Below are 19,913 nucleotides of genomic sequence, written 5' to 3' on the forward strand. Positions count from 1 at the left end.
CAGATTTATATGCAATCCTCTTAAATATTAGTGGTACTGTTGTTCAATTTCGTATTCGGGGAGACAGTTTAATTTTTGGAGGAGTCTAGAAAGCAATCTTTTTGCAAAAAAATCGAAACGTTTATTAGAGGAAGGACCTAGACTCAGGAATCCACTACATTAAATTTCTTCATGACAGCGTCCAAACCCTGCACCCCTTAAGAGTTATTGGGTTTTCGGGATAAAAAGAAAGTCAATATTTTTTCACATTAACAATATTCGCTAGATCTTTAACCTTTTGACTTGTTTCTATTTCCAAACTTGAAAAACCACCTTTCAGAAAGAAAAAAACAAGTCCAGGAAATCATTGGATCTGCTATTTTCCAGTATACTAAGGGTCATACCCAAAAATGTGTTCTAAATACAATCAGAAATTAAATAAAAACTTTAACCGACATCTATTTTAATCAAAAGAGATTAATAAGTAAAAGCATGAAGACTAAATCATTAAAAAGCTTCTTTCCGAGCCCCGATTATTTATTGAACGTCCCTCGTATGTAGTTTAACATCCCTCTCTAAAATGTTTCATATGGAGACACAACCACCTACCGGTGGAGAGCTACAAATTTTATTCAATACTCGGCATTGTTGAATTCAGCAGTGAGGGTTCTTTTCCATTCGAAATATCATATACAAAAACGAATAAAATATTGTCTGACTTCCAATTTTCAAACTGTTGCTTTTCCATAGGTGTTACCAAAATTAATTTATTGTTATTCCTGAAATTCGAAAAGCTTTCATTGCATCTCTATAAAATTTAATAAAGCAAGTTCTTTCTTAAAATCAACACGTAATCTGTTCCACAGATGTACAGCCTTCCAATAAAATTTACCAGAAAGTTATAAACACAGAACACTGAAGAGTTGTAGGGTAGTGCTGTTAGAAAAATCTGCCCTCAGAAGTAGACTTTATATCGAAAAAATTACAATTAATTACATAATGAATAATAGAAAATATACTAGGATTATGTAGGTCGGATAATACGTTATTGAATACTTTATAACCAGTAAATTTGAAATAAAAGAAAACCACAGTGTCTCTGTTTAAGCAAAGTGAATTGTTTTTTACCTATGTTAGAAATGAATGAAATTGTTTAAATATGCACAAAATTATATTATGATAATAAAGCTTCCTTGCGATATTGTTGTAAACTCCTAATGACTCCTAATTAGATAATAAAATCAATAAACTATAGTTGCCTCTGTAATATTTCCTTAATATATCTCAGTGAATTCAAAATATAAATACCTTTGAGTCTGCATATCTGGTTCATGTAATTGATCAATTCTTCATACACAAAATAAATACTCCAGGTAGCTTATATATTTCTCTCAAACAACAAAAAATTGACCCCTAGAAAATATGTGATTTGATTAATAACCATTATTTTCATGTTGAATTGCTTATGGGTCAGCTCCTATATGTGTTATATAAATGAACTTCAGCTTGAACAAAAGTTAGTTATTTCAATATTTCATTAGTACAATTACAAGGAACTGACCAGTTAATACTCATTTTGTATTTAATTGGACTTTTAATTTCAAATGAACTCAATCCCTTCAGTGAATATATACAAACATTCATTAGTATATGTGTTAGGTTTTATTTGGTGATAAAATCTTTACACATGTGCGTCTTATATACTCCAAAATTTCTCAAATAAATGTTTTAGAAAACGAAAATTCCTTGGGTTAAGGGGAAAATGTTAGAAAACAAGATATGAATCATTACTTGGCATTACAACATACCTTTGATTAATTAATCATCTAATATATGTTTTGTCCTCAACCATATGCATACAAAACACTTCAAGATCGATGGCTTATGATAGAAGTAAATGTCAACAAATGAACAATTGAATTGCTATAGATAATTTACCTATTTAATTGAAATATATACATAACATTTCCCATGATTTATAGTTGGATATGATTTTAATTCAACGAGTTGTGTGATTTTTATCCCCGCGCCTTGGCAATAACTGTTTTATTATATGATTCACTCATAAAATGATACAGCTCATCACTTGTTTGCATTTTATGAAGTCCTAGCCAAATACAAGAGAGAAGCAGAATTAAAATGTGAATAAAGCTTACCAGTCATATCAATTTGCTCCATGCTCACATTTAATATTGGAGTGGTATTAGATGATTAATTGTTGCTTCGAATACTGTACAAAGGCTTTGACGTTTGCATGTACATAAAACACTTTCTGATTATATTGAGGGATTAGATAATAATTGCACATCTTCTCGGAGAAGGTGTGCAATCTCCTGCTGACTAAGACCTTTAAACTACCTGCTAAAACTATGTACACGTACATCACGTGAAAAAAAAACTGTTTTATCGACATGATAGCATCTACGTCTCTTTGAACACTGGTTTACTAGGCCGAGCAATATGTTTTGTTCACATGAAAATAAAAATCATAGTCGTTTAAATAGCTTTTGAAAACAACTTTTTTCAATTTGGAATTTCCCAATCTATTTTTAGATCAATGTAGAGGAAATAAATCCTTGTATTGACCTGGAACGTTACGTGCAGGTCAATACAACGTAATATTTTTCTAACATAGTTGGATCTCAGCCAATCAGAGAGATGGAAATTATTCAATCATATAATAAAATTTGATATTAAAATTTAAACCGTTCATATATTTCAGCAAAACACCTCAATTCTGTAAAAGAAAAAATAAGAACCAAATTAATTTTTTTAAACATTGACAGAAAAAAATGTAACCTTCGGTATGTGTTGCAATAGAATTTAAGTTTTGACTAGAAATATATAAACAGAAATTCATCGTTTGTATTCAGACAGAGTTTATCAAGACCAAGAGTAAGATCAACACCTTTGTGTCTGATTCGCTACTTGAACGGATATCAAAAGTAAATTCATGCAATGTAGGTCAGAATTAAAATTCATTCAACTTCAGTGTTGATTTCAGCACAGTGTAAAGGGGTATAATTCATACAATATCTACTGTCGTAATCAATATAAAGTTATTTCTCAATGGTTCATGTAACTGAATGGATGAGAAAATAATCAATAGCACCGTTTTGAATACTAGATAGCTTTAAATTAATATCAATCTCTGTGTTTCATTGAAAAATAAATCATTCTCAAACAGATTTGAAATGTGCCAATGTTTCTTTTTAATTTTATTGAAGAAAATTCCGTTTAATTTTTGTTTATGTCTGTTTTCCTTAATTCATTCAACAAAGCTGCACGTGTAATATGAAAATATTGATAGAAATCGGTAAATACCGTCGCTGTGCTGTGGTCTTCAACTAAACATTTAGATATACATGTATCTACGACGTAAACAATGGTAATTCCTATAACTACGTAGATAGGATATATTCTGGTGAGCTTGAGACACATCTGTTTTATACTTGGATATTTTTCTTAAAAAAAAAAGTTAATGGTTATCTCTCATGTTATATGATGAGTTTAACTTTTCTATCGTCAACCTCCTTTACTTATGCAGCAATATACCTTCAGCACCTGCGTAAGGACAGTATATATCTTAGTTGATTCGATCGCAAGAGCACGCTCTACTTAAAAACAATGCATACAAAAACACGACTGATGGATTTGGATTTTAGTAAATGTCACTAAATAAACAATTATATTACCATAAATAATTTACCTATTTCATTGCAATATATAATATATACCATGTATTTTATTTTAAATTTTACGGATAAATAAAACTCGTACAAATTAGTAAAAATTAGCAGCACTAAGAAAAAAGCACACGTTATACGGTAATTTTGTAGTAAAGTTAAAACCTTACATGTATTTCAGCAAAACACCTCAATTTTGTAAAGGAAATAAGAACCAAATTAATTTTGTAAACATTGAGAGAAAACATAAAATTGTGAACTTCGGTCTGTTTCAATAGAATTGAATACTAACTTAATTAATAAACAGAAATTCATCTATTGTATTCAGAATTAGTTTATCAAACCAAAAAGTAAGGTCAACACCTTTGTGTTTGATTCGCTACTTGTGCAGATATCAAGAGTAACTTAATGCAATTTAGTTCAGAATTAAATTTCATTCAACTTCAGCATTGATTTCAGCACAGTGTAAAGGGATATAATTCATACAATATCTACTGTTAAAACCAATATAAATTTATTTTCTCAATGGTTCATGTAACTGAATGGATGAGAAGATAATCAATAGTACCGTTTTGATTACTAGATACCTTTTAATTAATGTCAATCCCTGTGTTTCTTGAAAAAAAAATCATTCTCAAACAGATTTGAAATGTGTCAATGTTTGCATTTAATCTTATCGAAGAGAATTTTGTTTGAGTTCTGTTTTAGTCTGTTTTCCTTTATTCATTAAACAAAGCTACACGTGTAATAGGAAAATATTTATAAAAATCGATGAATATCGTGCTGTAAGCATTTAATATACGTGACACTCTTTATTTAATGAATGTGGCACCCATTTTTCTTTACGTAGATCATAAACCTGCTGAATGAAAGTATTTATATTCAGATAAAGCAGAATTTGTGCACAAACGTATGCGTAAAATGAAGAAAACACTTGCTGTGGCCTTTAACTAAACATTCAGATATATCTATGACGTAAACAATGGTAATTTCCATTCCTACATAGATAGGATATATTTTGCCGAGTTAGAGAAACATCTGTTTCATACGTGGATATTTTACTTTAAAAACGTTAATGGTAATCTAACAAGCTATATGATAAACGCCAACTTCCCTTACCTATGTAGCAATATACCTTCATCATCTGCATACGCTGTGTAGATATTTATCTCATTAAATTCGATACGCAAGAGCATGCTCTACGAAAAAATTCTATGGTTGATACAATGATATTGTCAGCAAATACAATTATCATTGAGACAAATGCTGACTGAAGTTTTCATACTTATTGTTAATCCATTATTTTTACACTGAATTGATGACGGACTTCCTTTATTTCACGACAAGGAGCACACGGTGGGTGTGACCGGTCAGCAGGGGATGCTCACTCCACCATGGCACTTGATCACACCTTTGATGTTTCGGAGGTCCGTGTTTACTCTGCTCCTATTCTGTATTGTTTTATGGACTTTGATATTGAATACTACTCCTTATCTCCATATCTTTCATTTCTTTCTCTCTTTCATTTTGACGAATTAATCATGGTTTGTCTTATAAAATTCGTTTTAATCAGTTTCATTATCAAAACTTACGCAATGTCATTAATAAGATAATAGTAGTCTTATATGTACATGCATCAACGTTCCTTCATTAGGTATTTAGAGATAATCAGTTTCTTATATGTATCAATTTGCATACAATGTGATTTTTTAAAAAGATACTAGTGAAATTCATTCAACATTAACTGTATACATTTTCAGTTCATTAAAAAGATTACTCCAGACATTAGGTTATATGTTTTACATGTGTCACAACAGCTTTTTATATTACAAGTTAGTGATAATTGAACCTGATTATATATACAGGTTTGCATACAACGTTTAACAATTGTACTAGTTTTTTATATAATTTGTTGCATTTCAGTAAAAAAATATTCATCAATAGGTATTTAGAAAGAAAATCAGTTTGTATATGTTTGTATTACTAATTTTCCTAATGATTTAAGCTATGATTAAAAAAAAATACGCCGTGAAATTTCATTCAACTCATTACGTTAGCTGCATCGATTCAGTTTGTTAAAAAAAAAAGATTGCTTCCAGCCTTTTACATTAGGTTAATTTACAACGTTTTCCATGTGTCACAAACAGCTTCTCTAAGAAAGAAAAATAACTCTACATTTGAAATTTGGTTTAACCTTTTTAAATTTGCATCAACTTAAATTACCTATGACGCTTTTGATGTCGTCTATTTTTTGTGAACATATATTTATGTTGGTGAAAAAGGGTTTCAGTGACATTTAAAAAAAAATATTTTATATTTAAACACAAGACATATCAGTGTTCATAACTTTTTTCAACAGGTTTTAAAATCCAAGAAATAAATAAACATTAGGATTTGCTTTTTTAGGTTTATTAGGTTATATATGTACTAAAATTCTAATAAGTATTTCATTTTTGTGCAAATAATAAAGAAATCAGAAAACACTGCCCATAAACCCAGTGCCAGTTTCTTTATTTAATTTAAACTGAATATTGATGAACAATTTTAATTTCCTGATTTTAAAGAGTGATCAGAAAATTTTTTACAATCTAAAATATCAGAATGTGTATTTTTCAAATTACTATCTATCTTTTAAAATGTTTATAATTCAGGATAAGAAAAAGATCTTTGATAAATTGTTGCAATACATATTGAAGCCCATCAATTTAAGAATCAATAGATATAAAATCTGACTTTTATAGAAATGACATTATATATAATAATGCACACTATCTGTAGTAGTGCAATGGTAGAAAATTTTAACCTTTTGACGACAAAAAAGATACAAGTTATATACAATAGATTCTTCATTTCAAAACAAGGTTTTAAATACATTTTATATCATGAAAATTTTTTGTTCATAAAACAAAGGACTATATTCTAAATGTCATTTTCTCTCTTTCCAATTTGTGCAGATTTTATTAAGCAGGATGTACAAACTGGCAAGCTTTTTACGGCAAAGATGTTATGCATTGTTAAGATTTTTCAATTTCATTTTACAAAAGCCAAAAGGTAAAAAGCTTTAATGAGACAAAGGAATTTAACTCTTCATATATTTATTGTTTTAATAATAATAAAATTATGCTCAGGTCCCGATTTCTTAAAGAGTCATTTTAAATGTTTATTTTTCAGATAATTTGCTATTTGAAAAGCGCCAAATAATTCATTAAAAAATTTTTGTATTTGTGCCCTAAGCTTTCTTTTATTCAAATAGATAGAAGTTAACAAATAAGTCAAAGTTGTGAAATTTAGAAATAAAAAGCCATTTAGAACTGGTAAAAAATTAATTACAAAATTTATTTTAAAAAAAAGCTTCATTCCTCTAAATAAAACATTTTAGAAATCTCTCTATATTGACACAAAATTTTTCATGGAAACAATAAAATTTGGACTGCTGTATTGTTTCTTTTTTCAAATGCAAAGTTCTGAAATCTGTGTCATGGATAGCTTACAAAATTTGTTCACGGTTAAAGAAATATTCCTCAATGTATCAAACAATTTCAGAACACCAATGTCATCAGAGGTGGGATAGGTGCCTATTGGAGCAGCATCCCTGTTGACCGGACCCGATTGTGCTACAGTTGTAAATCATAAATTACAAAAAAATCTTTCGGAATTCAATAAAAATGGAAAACAATTGGTATGAAAAAAAGGGGAGCATTTATTTACTGATAAATTATTTGACAAGGTCATTGTATAGGTCATTTTTTTCTGAAAGATGACTATGGAGACTGTTGATATTCTTGTTTACCTTGCTTGTCAATAATTTCTTTTAAAAATTGTTCAATTTTAAGCATTTTTGGTAGAATCAACTGAGATATATAAACTCGTTGCAGGTTGAAGGTATATTGCTGCATAATCAAAATATAAGAAAATTAAAGTCATCACGTTTATCATATAGTTGGTTACTATATAACATTTTTTTTCAAGTAAAAACCAAGTATAGCAGAAGTTATACATGTAGTATCATTATCTAAACCAGGAATTTCGTGTAGACCTAGGAATGGAAATTATCATTGACAATTTTCGTCGATATTTACAATGACTTGAAGGCCACAGCAAGTCTTTTCTTCTTTTTGCATAAGAGCATAAATTCTGATATGACATATATATAATTTGAAACGGACAATTGAAATTGTAAGAATGTTGGATACATGGTTAATAGATATTTATCATAATCTGTTAGATCTTTTGAATATCAACTTGTATTATGTTAATCATTTGGCAGTTTTAACGCCAATAATTCAAATACAAATAGGACCAATGACGAGGTAAGTAAATTTACGAGTTCCATTTTTGCATGAAGAAGCAGCTTTCAATGATACAAAAAGGTTTGATTTTAATATGCTCCCCGGGAATTGTATAAAGTTGAAAAGTCGTAAGTTTTTAAGCTGTGTTTCTCTGTCCACAAAGTCTTGCGATTTCAAATTGCAAAAGTTCTTTAGTATATTTTTGTATCAACATCTGATTTACACCAGTTCTTGAATAAATTGTTCAGCATTAGTTTTTCCTTACAATTACTGTCGATATCAAGTGAGAAGTAATAAAAGCTTGGTTTAATACATTAGAAAACTGTTTGTCGGATTCTTATAATCGGAATTCAATATATAAGGTATGTTTCTGTCAGTTTGGCTCAGTGGAATATTAAAAGTATCCAAAACTGACAGGTGATTTTAGAATCTCTATGTATTAGAAAGAGAATATAATATTTTTGTATTTAAAATGTCCATTAAAAAAAATTCTTCTAGAATGCAATTTATATAAAGAATTCAATCGAAGAGAATTTTACCTGCTTTGTTTGGAAATGTACATTAGATGCGTTCTCTCTAATCTTTTTTCATATATATTTATAACATAATGACTATTGATTTTTTTCATAATACCATATAAAATTTCTTTTAATACGCACACATGGATCTGATACATTTTATAATTCTGACAAGGTGTAAATGTCTTCTTTTTCATATCTGACCCATCGTCTTGCGTAATTTGACAGAATCCATAATATTTATGAAAAGTCAGTTGAAATCGGGGTTCCCTATATTTAAACCTTTTAAAAAAGTGATCTAAATCCTCATTAAGAACTTTTTTACGTCACCTGTTATAAAGTCCAGCAGGACTATAGTTATAGGGTAAAGAAGAACATGAACACGAAGGGGGATTATTTTTCAGATAGTCGATATCCAGGCCATGTAAGTGTTTTTGTAATTGAAAAGTTGAAGCAATGGTCGATGTATATTTGAGGAAATACAAGGTGTAGTTTTTAACTTGAAATATGGTGGAATACAAGACACTCTTGTGATTAAGAATACACTTATATTAACCGCGTCAATTCTCTCATATTGAAGTATTTTAAGGAAAAGACGGATTGTTTTAGCTGCATTTTCTTCCGTGAAACGTGCATTTAAAAATATGATATGCAATATCCATAATCACAGAACCGAGCCTATATTCAGGTATTCTATAAAAATGGATGTTCCTTGTCTTTTAAAGAAGACTATTTAAATGTATCAATGGGACAGTAAAACCGAATATGATGTAGACCTAACTGTTGATTTACATAAGGTAGCAATGAATCAAAAGAGACGTCGTGTCTTGCAGGTTAATTGTACGATCGATGCCCATCACTACGCTTACGTCTCTGAGTATTGTTAAAAAGTCCCATCACATTTACATTATTTTGGGCTTGAAAGATTTCCAACACTATCGACATTGTCATTACATCCATCGGGAAAGGCTGTCCCTAGTTTTCTAATTAAAACTTCTTCACGTTGTCTACGGAAAGGTGTACTCAACGAAGGACTATTTGTGTGGTGATAAATCTTTTCCAGAATTCTAACTTTCATTGATAAAATAGAATGATCAGGTGAATTAAAATGTTTATATAAAATGATGTTACCACCATGATTTATTTGAAATCGATGATGATATTCTTTTTTATATCCCTTGTTTAAAGCCAATTCAGCAAATTAATATCATTAAAATCACCTTTTAGACCAGTAAGGGTTGTTAAATAAAGTTTATTTTGTGATAAACTCGAAAAAAAATGGCTAATACTGTTGCAATGATGAATTATAAATAAATAAGCTGCGCCAAGTCATGCGCACTCGGTTAGACTAAAAGGTCTCGTTACGCAGGCAATTTATCAATAGATAACACAAAAATACACTGAAAAGTTGCATGCAGAACTCTTTAGTGTTCAGTGTTTAGAGCATCCTTAGTGATACACCTCTACCATTTAGTTTACATTCAGTGAAACATATGGAGAAAACGAACAGTTTTCAAGATCATATAACAATGCGAAGTATGAGCAAAGCAAATATAGAATAATTTCAATTGATTTATCTAATTTCTATACTAGTAAAAAACTTGATCAAGGAAGGTGTTAAGATTATACAAAAAAAATCATATGTCCTTGATCTCTTTTTCGTGTCCTTGACATTATCTTGTATATGTAAGATTCCTCTAGGTTTCCTGCCACACCGGAGAGTTATGTTACGCCTCCAGGATTCGCTATTAAGCTTCACTTCCGGGAACGGGGTTATCACTGACATTTCAGCAAGTTCACGATCTTTGGTGTTTATGAGGGACTTATTCACACTGTATAATTTTTAACTTTTGACAGAAGGAGGATCTTTATTCATACTGTAGAGTAGAAGGAGGATTTTGAAATGTCACACTGTAGACAAGAAGGAGGATTTCTATTCACACTGTAGACCAGAAGGAGGATTTTTATTTACACTGTAGACAAGAAGGAGGATTTGTAGACAATATGGTTTTTATTCACCTTTTTGTCATACGACAATAGACAAGAAGGCGGATTTTTTTTCAACTGTGCCAATTTTTTTTTCACACTGTAGACAAACAGGATTTTTATTCACACTGTAGACAAGAAAAACTTGAGTGTGAGGAGTTTTTGGAATGTTTCACACGGTAGACATTTATTATTCATGACTGTAGTAAATTTTAATTCACACTGTATTAAAGGAGACTTTTATTCACACTGTAGACAAACATTTTTATTCACAATTAGACTAAATTATGGACAAGAGGAGTGTATTTTTCACACTATAACTAATCGTATTTTATTCACACTGTTAAAGACTTTGTTTCACACTGTAAATGAAATGCGTCTATTCACACTGTAGAAAAAAAGGCATTCTGCCAGATAAAATTATAACATGAATATACATATATAAAGCGCAGTTGCATATTTTAGTTAATATTTCTAGATATAAAATCTGATTTTTATAAAATGATAATTATATATAAGCTGTTAATGCACATTATATGTAAGTTGCACTTTAATGAGTTATAGATAAATTTGAACCTTTGGTACTTCAATGATTTCTGATTAAATTTTCAATTTTAAACAATACGTATTATTGCTATTGTTAAAAACAACTTTAAGTTTTAAATACATTTTATATCATAGTTATTTTGATCAACATGGATCTGATTGTCATCAAGTATAAAATGTATAACATATTCTGAACTAAAATTCATTCTTCATTAGGATCTTATTGTTTAAAAAGGTAGATAAACAGGGGAGAAGGTACTTACAGCATAGATGCAGAAGATCCGGCCTGTAGTCATTGGCTACGATTCGTTAATTCTCCCGCCAAATATCAACAGGAAAATGTCGTTCCTATCACGTGCGAGGGCATCATTTTCTATATGACGTCACGCGATATAGAGCCGGGTGAAGAGCTTTTTGTCTGGTATGGGGATGGATATGGGAGGTTTTTAGGCGTAAACCGCATACATCCGGGTAATGAAACAATACATTTTATGGTTAATTGTTTCCATCCGGGTATTTAAACAATCTACTTATCAGATAACTTGACCATATACAATGTGGTCATTAAAACATTTTTATGCCCGTGTGAAAAAAGTTTCGGGGATTCATGGTGTTTTTCGTGTCCGTCCCTCTGTCTGTCTGTCTGTCTGTCTGTCTCTCTCTCTCTCTTTATCTTTCTTTGTGTGTCTCTCTGTCTGTTTGTACGCAGAAACTTTAATGCTACCCATAGCTTTTGATTTAGTGGAGCTATGACTATCATATTTCACATGTGTATTTTTTGTGACAAGACCTTTCCTAGGGTACCACATAACTTGACATTTTGACCTTGACCTAGGAGTTTGACCCAGTTTTACATAAAAATCCAAACTTTTACTTTGGCCATATCATTTGAACATTGGATACCAGGGTTGTTATAATTTACATATAATTCACATATATATTTTTGTTAAGAGACCTTTCATTTTATACCAACAACTTTGACCTTGGAGATTATAACTTTGTTGTAACCTTGGTCATATCTTTTGAACGGTAAGGCCTAGGGCTTTCATATTTCACCTAATTGATCCTTGTGACAAGAACTTTCATTTGATATTAAAATCCTTGACCCTTTGACCTTGACCTTGGAGTTTGACACATTTTTACACGAAAAATCCAAACTTTTACTTTGGCCCTAATTTTTCAATGGTAGATTCTAGGAATATCATATTTTAAATATCAAGTCTTTGTGACAAGAGCTTTCTGTTGAAACCAACAATTTAAACCTTTTGACCTTAGGAATTACGCATTTACAAGAAAACTTTAACTGGCCATAACTTTTAAATTGTAAGATTCATGTCTTTCAAACTTCACTTATATAGTCATTGCGAGAAGACCTTTCATTTGATATCAACACTTTTAACATTTTGACTTTGACCTTGGTTTTTGACCAACTTTCTACAAACAAATCAGAGTTTGTCTTATCTTTAAAAGCGCTTACCTTGGCCGTAACCTTTGAACAGGTGGTGCAAGGGTTTTCTATGTCATATTTGTATTTTTTTTGGAAAGCCCTTACTTTATGTACCAACATATGTGATCTGCATTTGAGAAACCTTAACCTTCGCTATGTTGCCAGACGGGGGCATCAGTGTTTCACAAACACATCTTGTTATTGCATGCTGTTGTTTCTTGGAAGGATTTAAGACGTAAACCCCATACACCTGGGTATATACGGAAACAATTAATTCATAACATGCTTTCATTTTTATCAAATGCATACAATAACAAAAATATTTTTGTCAAATTTCTCTACAATGCAATTGATTAAAAAATTGATACTCTTTAATCAAGAAATATGTAGATTATATTTTAACACCTTTGATAAAAAAGTTATTTAGATTTTTTTTTGTTTTCTACAAATCTGATTTTAAACTTTAAAAAAAAAACTGCACATTAAATCTGGAAATATATTTCTGCAGTGAATCAAAATTGTCCATTTCTAATTTAACCGATAAACATTATATTCCTTTGTTATTCAAATTGAAATAAAGTTTGGCCTAGGTTTGCTTATGCTCATTAGAAAATATTCTATTGTTACACATACCACGAAGCAAAAAAGATAATACTTTCCCTTCAAATGTTTACTGAATTTGGATACAGCGGATCAAATTTTATAATTTTTAGAGCATTCAGGATGTAAAGCAACAACTCATATTGTATCGGTGGTGTTTCAAATTTGAAGATGATATAATTTTTTTCTTGTCCTTTTCTGCAGAAGTTGATCTCAACGGTTCATTTGCATTTCGTGCCAATGTTTTGACATTTGACGACAATGAAAGACTCATTTTTGATAATTGGACACCAGTGACGTATCAGAACTGGAATCCTAACGATGAGGGCGAGACAGCAGTTGACCCAATCTTTGGCCTCCTTTTGACTTATCATAACGACGGCAGGTGGCGCTGGGTGACTGAGAGAAACTACACGTACTATACAGGAGAAGACGGACTAAAACTCCCCTTTATTTGTGAGGATTCTCCATTTTATTTGGAGCATGAAGAGTGTTCTGTTACATAATGATTCATTCTCTTTTAATTAAAATAAACATTTGCAACCATTATCTTTTGTTATATAATTTCATTAAGCATGGTGTATAAAGTTCTAAATCATTAAATGGAGTATTCTTAAGTTAACGTCGGATCGTATATTCGTCTCCTCGGAAGAGATCTAAATTTATCCTTGGATCGTACATTCCTCTCCTCGGAAGAGATCTAGGTTTATCCTCATGTTTTAAATAAACTATGAATAGCATGTACACAAAGACAGACAGTGCATTATATTGTTTCGTTATTTTCCCAAGGAAACTGACTGGGATCTCCTCTAACCATACATACAAACATTTTAGCACAAAGTGTTGTTTTTAAAATTTCTATCCGTAATCCAAAAAATAAGGGGCAAATATATTTTCCTAGGACGGTCGGTCCAGTTGTCTGTTTGTTTGTTATTTTTTTTTTCCTGATTTATCTGTAAGTGGTAAATCAATTAGCCCTGACTACAGCCTTTAATTGGTTTGAGCTATGAATTCCATATTTCACAGGTTTTTTCTTTATTTTGACGGTCAATTTCGAATTTGGAATTTGAGCCTTGGTCATATGAACTATGGCTTTAATATTTCACTGGTGTATTCAACGTGTAAAAACTTTTCCTAGGGTAAAAGTATTTTTGACTTTGATCTTTATGTTTGACTCACTTTTAAAGAAATTTTCAAAATTTTATTCTTAGCCATAGCTACTACACGGTTAAATCAAGTGATATCATACTCCTCACGCTTATATTTTGATAAGACCTTCTCTTGAGTACAAACAGTAATGACCTTTAACCTTGATCTTATGGATTTGACCTACTTTTCAAAAACGTTAACTTTGGACGTATTTACTGAGTATTTTGTGCTAGGGGTTAACTATTTTACGGCTTCATTTCTTGTGGTAAGAGCTTCTCTTGAATACCAATATTTTCTTTTTATATTTTTATCCTTTTATTTGGACATCAGACTTTGACCACCTTTTGAAAAAAAACTTTGGTGATAACTTTTGAATGGTTGATTTCGTGACTTTTATATTTCACCTGTGTATTCTTTCTGAAATTCTTTCGGGCATCATTAATATTGACTCCTTGACCTTGTCCAGTTTGACCTACTTTTGAAAATCTCTAACTTTGGTCATAATTACTGAACTGTTGCTGCTTTTATGGTTTTTATTTTAGAAGGTAGACTCATTGTGAGGAACGTTTATTTTGGTACCAAAACTACTTTTATATTGACCTTGGTGTTTGACCTGCAAACGACAACATTTATCATAAGCCTCTTTGTTTCACAAACTTTTCTTGAATTTTTATCATTAGCTCCTAAAACTTTTCCTATTGATTTAATAACAAATTTCAAGTTGTAGTCTATCAAATTTTTGGATATACTAGTATATAAACCATAGTATACACATTGCATAAAGGAGAATGACTTGTCACACATATTGAATCATTTTTTAAAGATGTAGTCTCATAATTACAAAAGTTTTAGCAAACATATTGATTAATGTTAGCTTGCTTTTTATTTGCAAAAGCAGTTGCAAATATAAGATAACATCTTTCAAAAAATAATGAATCAGTGCTTATTTTTTTCTAACTCCTTGTCTTGTTTTGCAATTTGATTTCTTCTTATAACTTACTTAAATTATCTCTAACCTAAATAAAAATGAATTAAAATGATTTCAAATTTTGCTTTTAATGTTTGTGAAGTCAAAATAAAAATTTTGTAACCTTTCAAATCTGTGATTTGAAAAAAAAAAAAAAACACAATAAAAAATTAAAGTATCAATATAAGTCTCTATAACGTATATTGTGCATTCAAACAGAAAGCTATTTTTTAATGATTATTTGTAGCAATAGAAGATATTGATCTTCAGAAAATATGATTTTTTTTTACTTTAAGCTCATAATCTAGTATCATGGAATATCTAGTATCTTTGCGTTTCTTGCCACACCTAAAATTCAAGCTATCTAAATATATTCATGGTATAATTAGATTTGTGGAAAGAAATATCAGTACGCCTCCCGGTTTCAAGTAGATTAATGGTCATTAAAAATACTGTGTTTTAAAAAAATAGGGATAAAAAAATTGTACCACAAAACATGATTATCAAACCTATGATTTTAAAAAAAATATATCTTAACATCTTTATTACAATGAAGCTTATTTTGTCCGACATGCACGGGGAACAGATTAAAAATATATGTGTTGGAATAAACAACGTGTAGTATTGCAGCGTGTAAAGATCATTGAGATAAGTATAAATGACAAATGAAATTAAATGGCTGAAATCACAGTAAAGAGTATTGCATGTGTCGGATTAAACAGGTTCCACTGTAATAGGTTTAACAATAAAGTAATCTTCATCCTAATTCTCCGCCCAGTTATCTCCATTTATCAGTGTTTGGAAAAAAAAAGAACGAAATATTTCTATTTTCAAATTTATTACAACACATATAAAATACATCTTTTACTGAATACATCCAGTATCGCTTTACAGAGCCGTTCAACCACCTTCTTTTACTGTTTGTTACTTGATGTTAAATATTAAAAAAAAGAACTCAGCGATAAAGATTAATTTAAAATCGTCTCTTGAGGGTTTCCATAATCCATGGATGATCTTTCGTCTGTCAAAAAAAAATTAAATTAATACTTCACAGATAAATGTATGATAACATTATTTTTTATTAAAAAAACAACTTTTATAACTGAAAGTTTCAGATTGATACAAAAAGAAAAAAATGGATATTAAGATGTAATGATGTTTACCTAGTTCCGTCTGATCATCATGGTGGTCCCCTTCACTGATGTCCCATTCTTTACTGTGGGATACCATGGTCTGGACCAGGACTCCGGGGACCATTGACCGTTAAGGAAGGCTCGGTGACACTCATTGAACCACCAGCCTCCTCTACGGATACTGCCAGCAGCACAGTTACCACCAGTATGCCCGTCGTTGTCCCTGTCTGGTGTACTGAAGGACATCCCAGACAGATCGAAGTTAGAATAACCTGTGTCCAACATACTGTCTCCTGTAGAATTAAAAAAGAAAAATATACATGGACACTTGTTTAAAATAGATCAGTAGATTTATATCCACTATACTCGTCGTTACCTCTGTCTGGGTGGAGAAGAACATCCCAGACAGATCGTGGTAAAATAAAACCTGTATTTAACATACTGTCCCCTGTAAAATCAAACAAAAAGAATCACAAAGTTAATTGATTTATATATTTTTAATCTAATTGTCAATAATAATACTGAGGTACTTCTAAGATAGACGGCTTTAGGTGCTGGGTAGAGCGATAATATTTATTTAGTTCAGCCGTAGAATCCCTGGTGTCTATCATACTGGCATCTGCAGAACAAGATAAAATATATAACAGAGATAATGATTATTAATTTACATCACATTAATCTTAATACTGAAGTACGTCTGAAATACATTGTTTAACGTGTTGTTTCCTGTACGGAGAGGTAAAAATAATACAAGACAACAAAACACTGCGCAATTCACATAGCATCCTTTCTAGTGTAATAATAAACAACAGACGTGTTACACTTTTTAAGCATGGTATTATTGGGGGGGGGTTAAAGGTCATTTGAAATTTTAGAAAATATGAAAAAATGATATTTTAATATTTGTCCGAGACCGTGCCTTCAAACATGTATAACATGCAATACTAAGTAAATCATTAATAACGAGATAAGATATGGTGTATCTGTGAATGTTTTAAGATGGTAGATTTCCTATTAAATAAATGTAAATGTGAAACACGTTGAGATCTTTTTGAATTTGGCTTTTTAAGCTTTTTTATTTGAATATTTATCCAATCAAAATGTTTTTATCATCAAATTTTCGTAATCCTTTCGACATTTAAGATTAATGACGCACTGTAAACTTCCTATTCCTTAGTAGTAAAAATGTGAATCATTGAAAATCAGACTATCATACTCTGTAAACTTTTTCCGGATTAGATAAAATGTAAATTATCAAAAATTATCAGGAAACCCAAGCTGTAAAACAATGTTGAACATTGGATGTTATTAAAAAAATTGATAATTTTTTGTACATAAAATGTTAAAAAAAACTTAACAATAATAAATCAACTTTTTCTATGCTTAAATATTTAACATTAAAATGTATAAGAAAAGTATTATTATAATGATATACGTAATTTGAATTTAATTTTAAGAATTTAACATGAATACACTTACCTAAAGTTCCCATGGCAGGTCCTGCAAGAAAGAGTTGATATTTTCCTGCTTCGTCGGAGACAGAAAATCGGTCGTACATTTCATACGGAGTTGAACCATTCTGGAGAGTGATGGACACATACAGGGATGAGGTGTTTTTTTTTGTTAATTTATGGATTACGTCATTTCCTGTACAAAGATATATTTGAAATTATCTGAAAAGTTCATCGAATACAATTAATGTTTTAAAAATCTATATGAATCTACCGTAATGAAAAATCAAATTATTTTCCGTAGCTGTAGACAATATCGCTAAATTTGGTCTCATTAGAATATGTCGCTAAATGATATTCTTCATTTCTATTTTTTTTTATTATTTGAGATATCAATTAAGCACGATATGTGATTATCATAGAACACACATTACCTAGTCTTAAATTTAGATCTTTATTACGCATTATAATTTTTTACTTGCCTCAAGAATCTTTTTTATCTCCAAACTTTGAAGGAATAAAACGCTCTTATCTGAAATCAATTTACACTTACCAATCCAGACATTCTGTTCTGGTGAACCAAAACCATTCTTATAATCCATCCAGTTCCTGCCAAAGATCACGGATCCGTCTATGCGTTTCTGAATTGCCTTTGAGAATTAACATGCGTAACAATTCAATTTATTTCTTCGAACATTCATAGAATCCATATGTTTTAATATAAACTAGAATACAATCCAACAACCCTTAAAGTAACCAAAATAATGTGAGTTATATTAAGTACTTTTAATTCTAAAATAAACGACCTACCGTCCATCCCCCACCCATTGTGGTCATATCGCAATACACACTGACCGGTATTGTTACTGTACCGTAGGGGTATATATCATATACCCCTGTCATGTTTTGTCCGTTTTCTAGAAGATCCTTGCAATCTTGGGGCATGCTAGGAAAGTCTAAAAAAATTACCAGAGTCATACAATGTATATGCACAAGAAGTAGGAAGATATATAATGCCTGTATGATATATAATTGTTAATTGTTGAAGCTAAAATGTTAACAACATGCATAATGCATATTATGTTAAACTGTTCCTCATTATCTAAAACATTTTTGTTTTCTAATTGACACAAATCTTTGCTTAAGGACATGATTAAAAGTATTTCAAAATTAAATACAAGTATGTTCAATACTCTGTTGATTGAAAGAATTGTAAAAGAGGAATACATTTGTAGATAAGATGACACACAATTTAGACACTGAAAGATATTTTGAAAAATGTAGTAAAATCATGATATATTTTATGCATGATGCAATGTATGTGAAATCGAACTATTCATAGATTCTTCGGTTGATACAATGACCATGTTTTCCAACACTTTCTATCGTATCAAACTTCAACAGATTGTAAGTCGAAAAAAATGTAAAAGATAAAGAATTGTGTCCTCTCAAGATGGATCTAAAAACACAAAGAAGCAAACAGAAAAAAATAACCAATATACATACCATCATCCGAGTAGTATCTCCAACCGGCCTCATCAGACAGTCCAGATGTAAGACTTTTCTTGTGGGTTCGACATTTCTTCATTTGACTGTTGAATCCAAAGAAAACGCACTCTCTTTGACATATCGCGGCGCACTCAGTTAACGAATAAGCATTATGCTCCCCTAAAAGTTCATAGTTTGACTTCTTATCATTAAGTTCGAGTTTCGCTTTATATTTCTGAGAAATAATAGTAGCTTTAGATAAAGCTAAGAAGCCTACAATTAAAGTGATAACCCACAAATTGCTCATTTTTTATGTTGCGCAAAAAACTGCCGCGTTCTTGTGAATCTGTAGAAATTCTGCTAAATGGTCTTTCAACAGCCAGATATATATATATCGTACCATAATCACAGTCTGCAATGTGATTGGCTAACTGTTACGTACTCTATATTTCACTGTTTTAAGTATCGATTTTATCAAAGTTCATATGAATTGTCATGAATTGTCATAAACGCTTATTTTAAAATTGCAATTTAAATATAAAAATGAAAGGTGTGCTGTTTTTAATTTAGTTAATGCCTGTTATGTTATGATGTTGTACAGTGTTTTTTTTATTAGCTATCTTTAAAATATGGAATTTGATATCTATTTTCCTTCATCCACTCAAACTGAATGA

At 30.5% G+C, this 19,913-nt stretch overlaps 1 protein-coding gene and 1 long non-coding RNA gene across 2 annotated transcripts; both read right to left on the bottom strand.

Annotated features, from left to right (window-relative positions):
• Positions 1 to 15,994: 15,994 nt before the first annotated feature.
• LOC134280807 (uncharacterized) lies at positions 15,995 to 16,920 on the bottom strand. The gene is made up of 2 exons (XR_009994960.1): positions 16,331 to 16,920; positions 15,995 to 16,188 (listed from the first exon to the last, which is right to left on the bottom strand). It is a non-coding gene; the product is annotated as an uncharacterized LOC134280807 (long non-coding RNA).
• Positions 16,921 to 17,564: 644 nt separating this feature from the next.
• On the bottom strand, positions 17,565 to 18,603 carry LOC134280808 (fibroleukin-like). The gene is made up of 4 exons (XM_062763262.1): positions 18,562 to 18,603; positions 18,305 to 18,401; positions 17,774 to 17,947; positions 17,565 to 17,578 (listed from the first exon to the last, which is right to left on the bottom strand). The coding sequence occupies exons 1-4, from the start codon at positions 18,586 to 18,588 to the stop codon at positions 17,565 to 17,567; spliced, it is 312 nt and encodes a 103-aa protein (XP_062619246.1). The 5' UTR covers positions 18,589 to 18,603.
• Positions 18,604 to 19,913: the final 1,310 nt, after the last annotated feature.

The sequence above is a fragment of the Saccostrea cucullata genome, unplaced genomic scaffold (genome assembly GCF_032062105.1).
Source record: "Saccostrea cucullata isolate Sc308-1 unplaced genomic scaffold, CSIRO_AGI_Scuc_v1 ctg5699, whole genome shotgun sequence".
NCBI classification, from domain to species: Eukaryota; Metazoa; Mollusca; class Bivalvia; order Ostreida; family Ostreidae; genus Saccostrea; species Saccostrea cuccullata.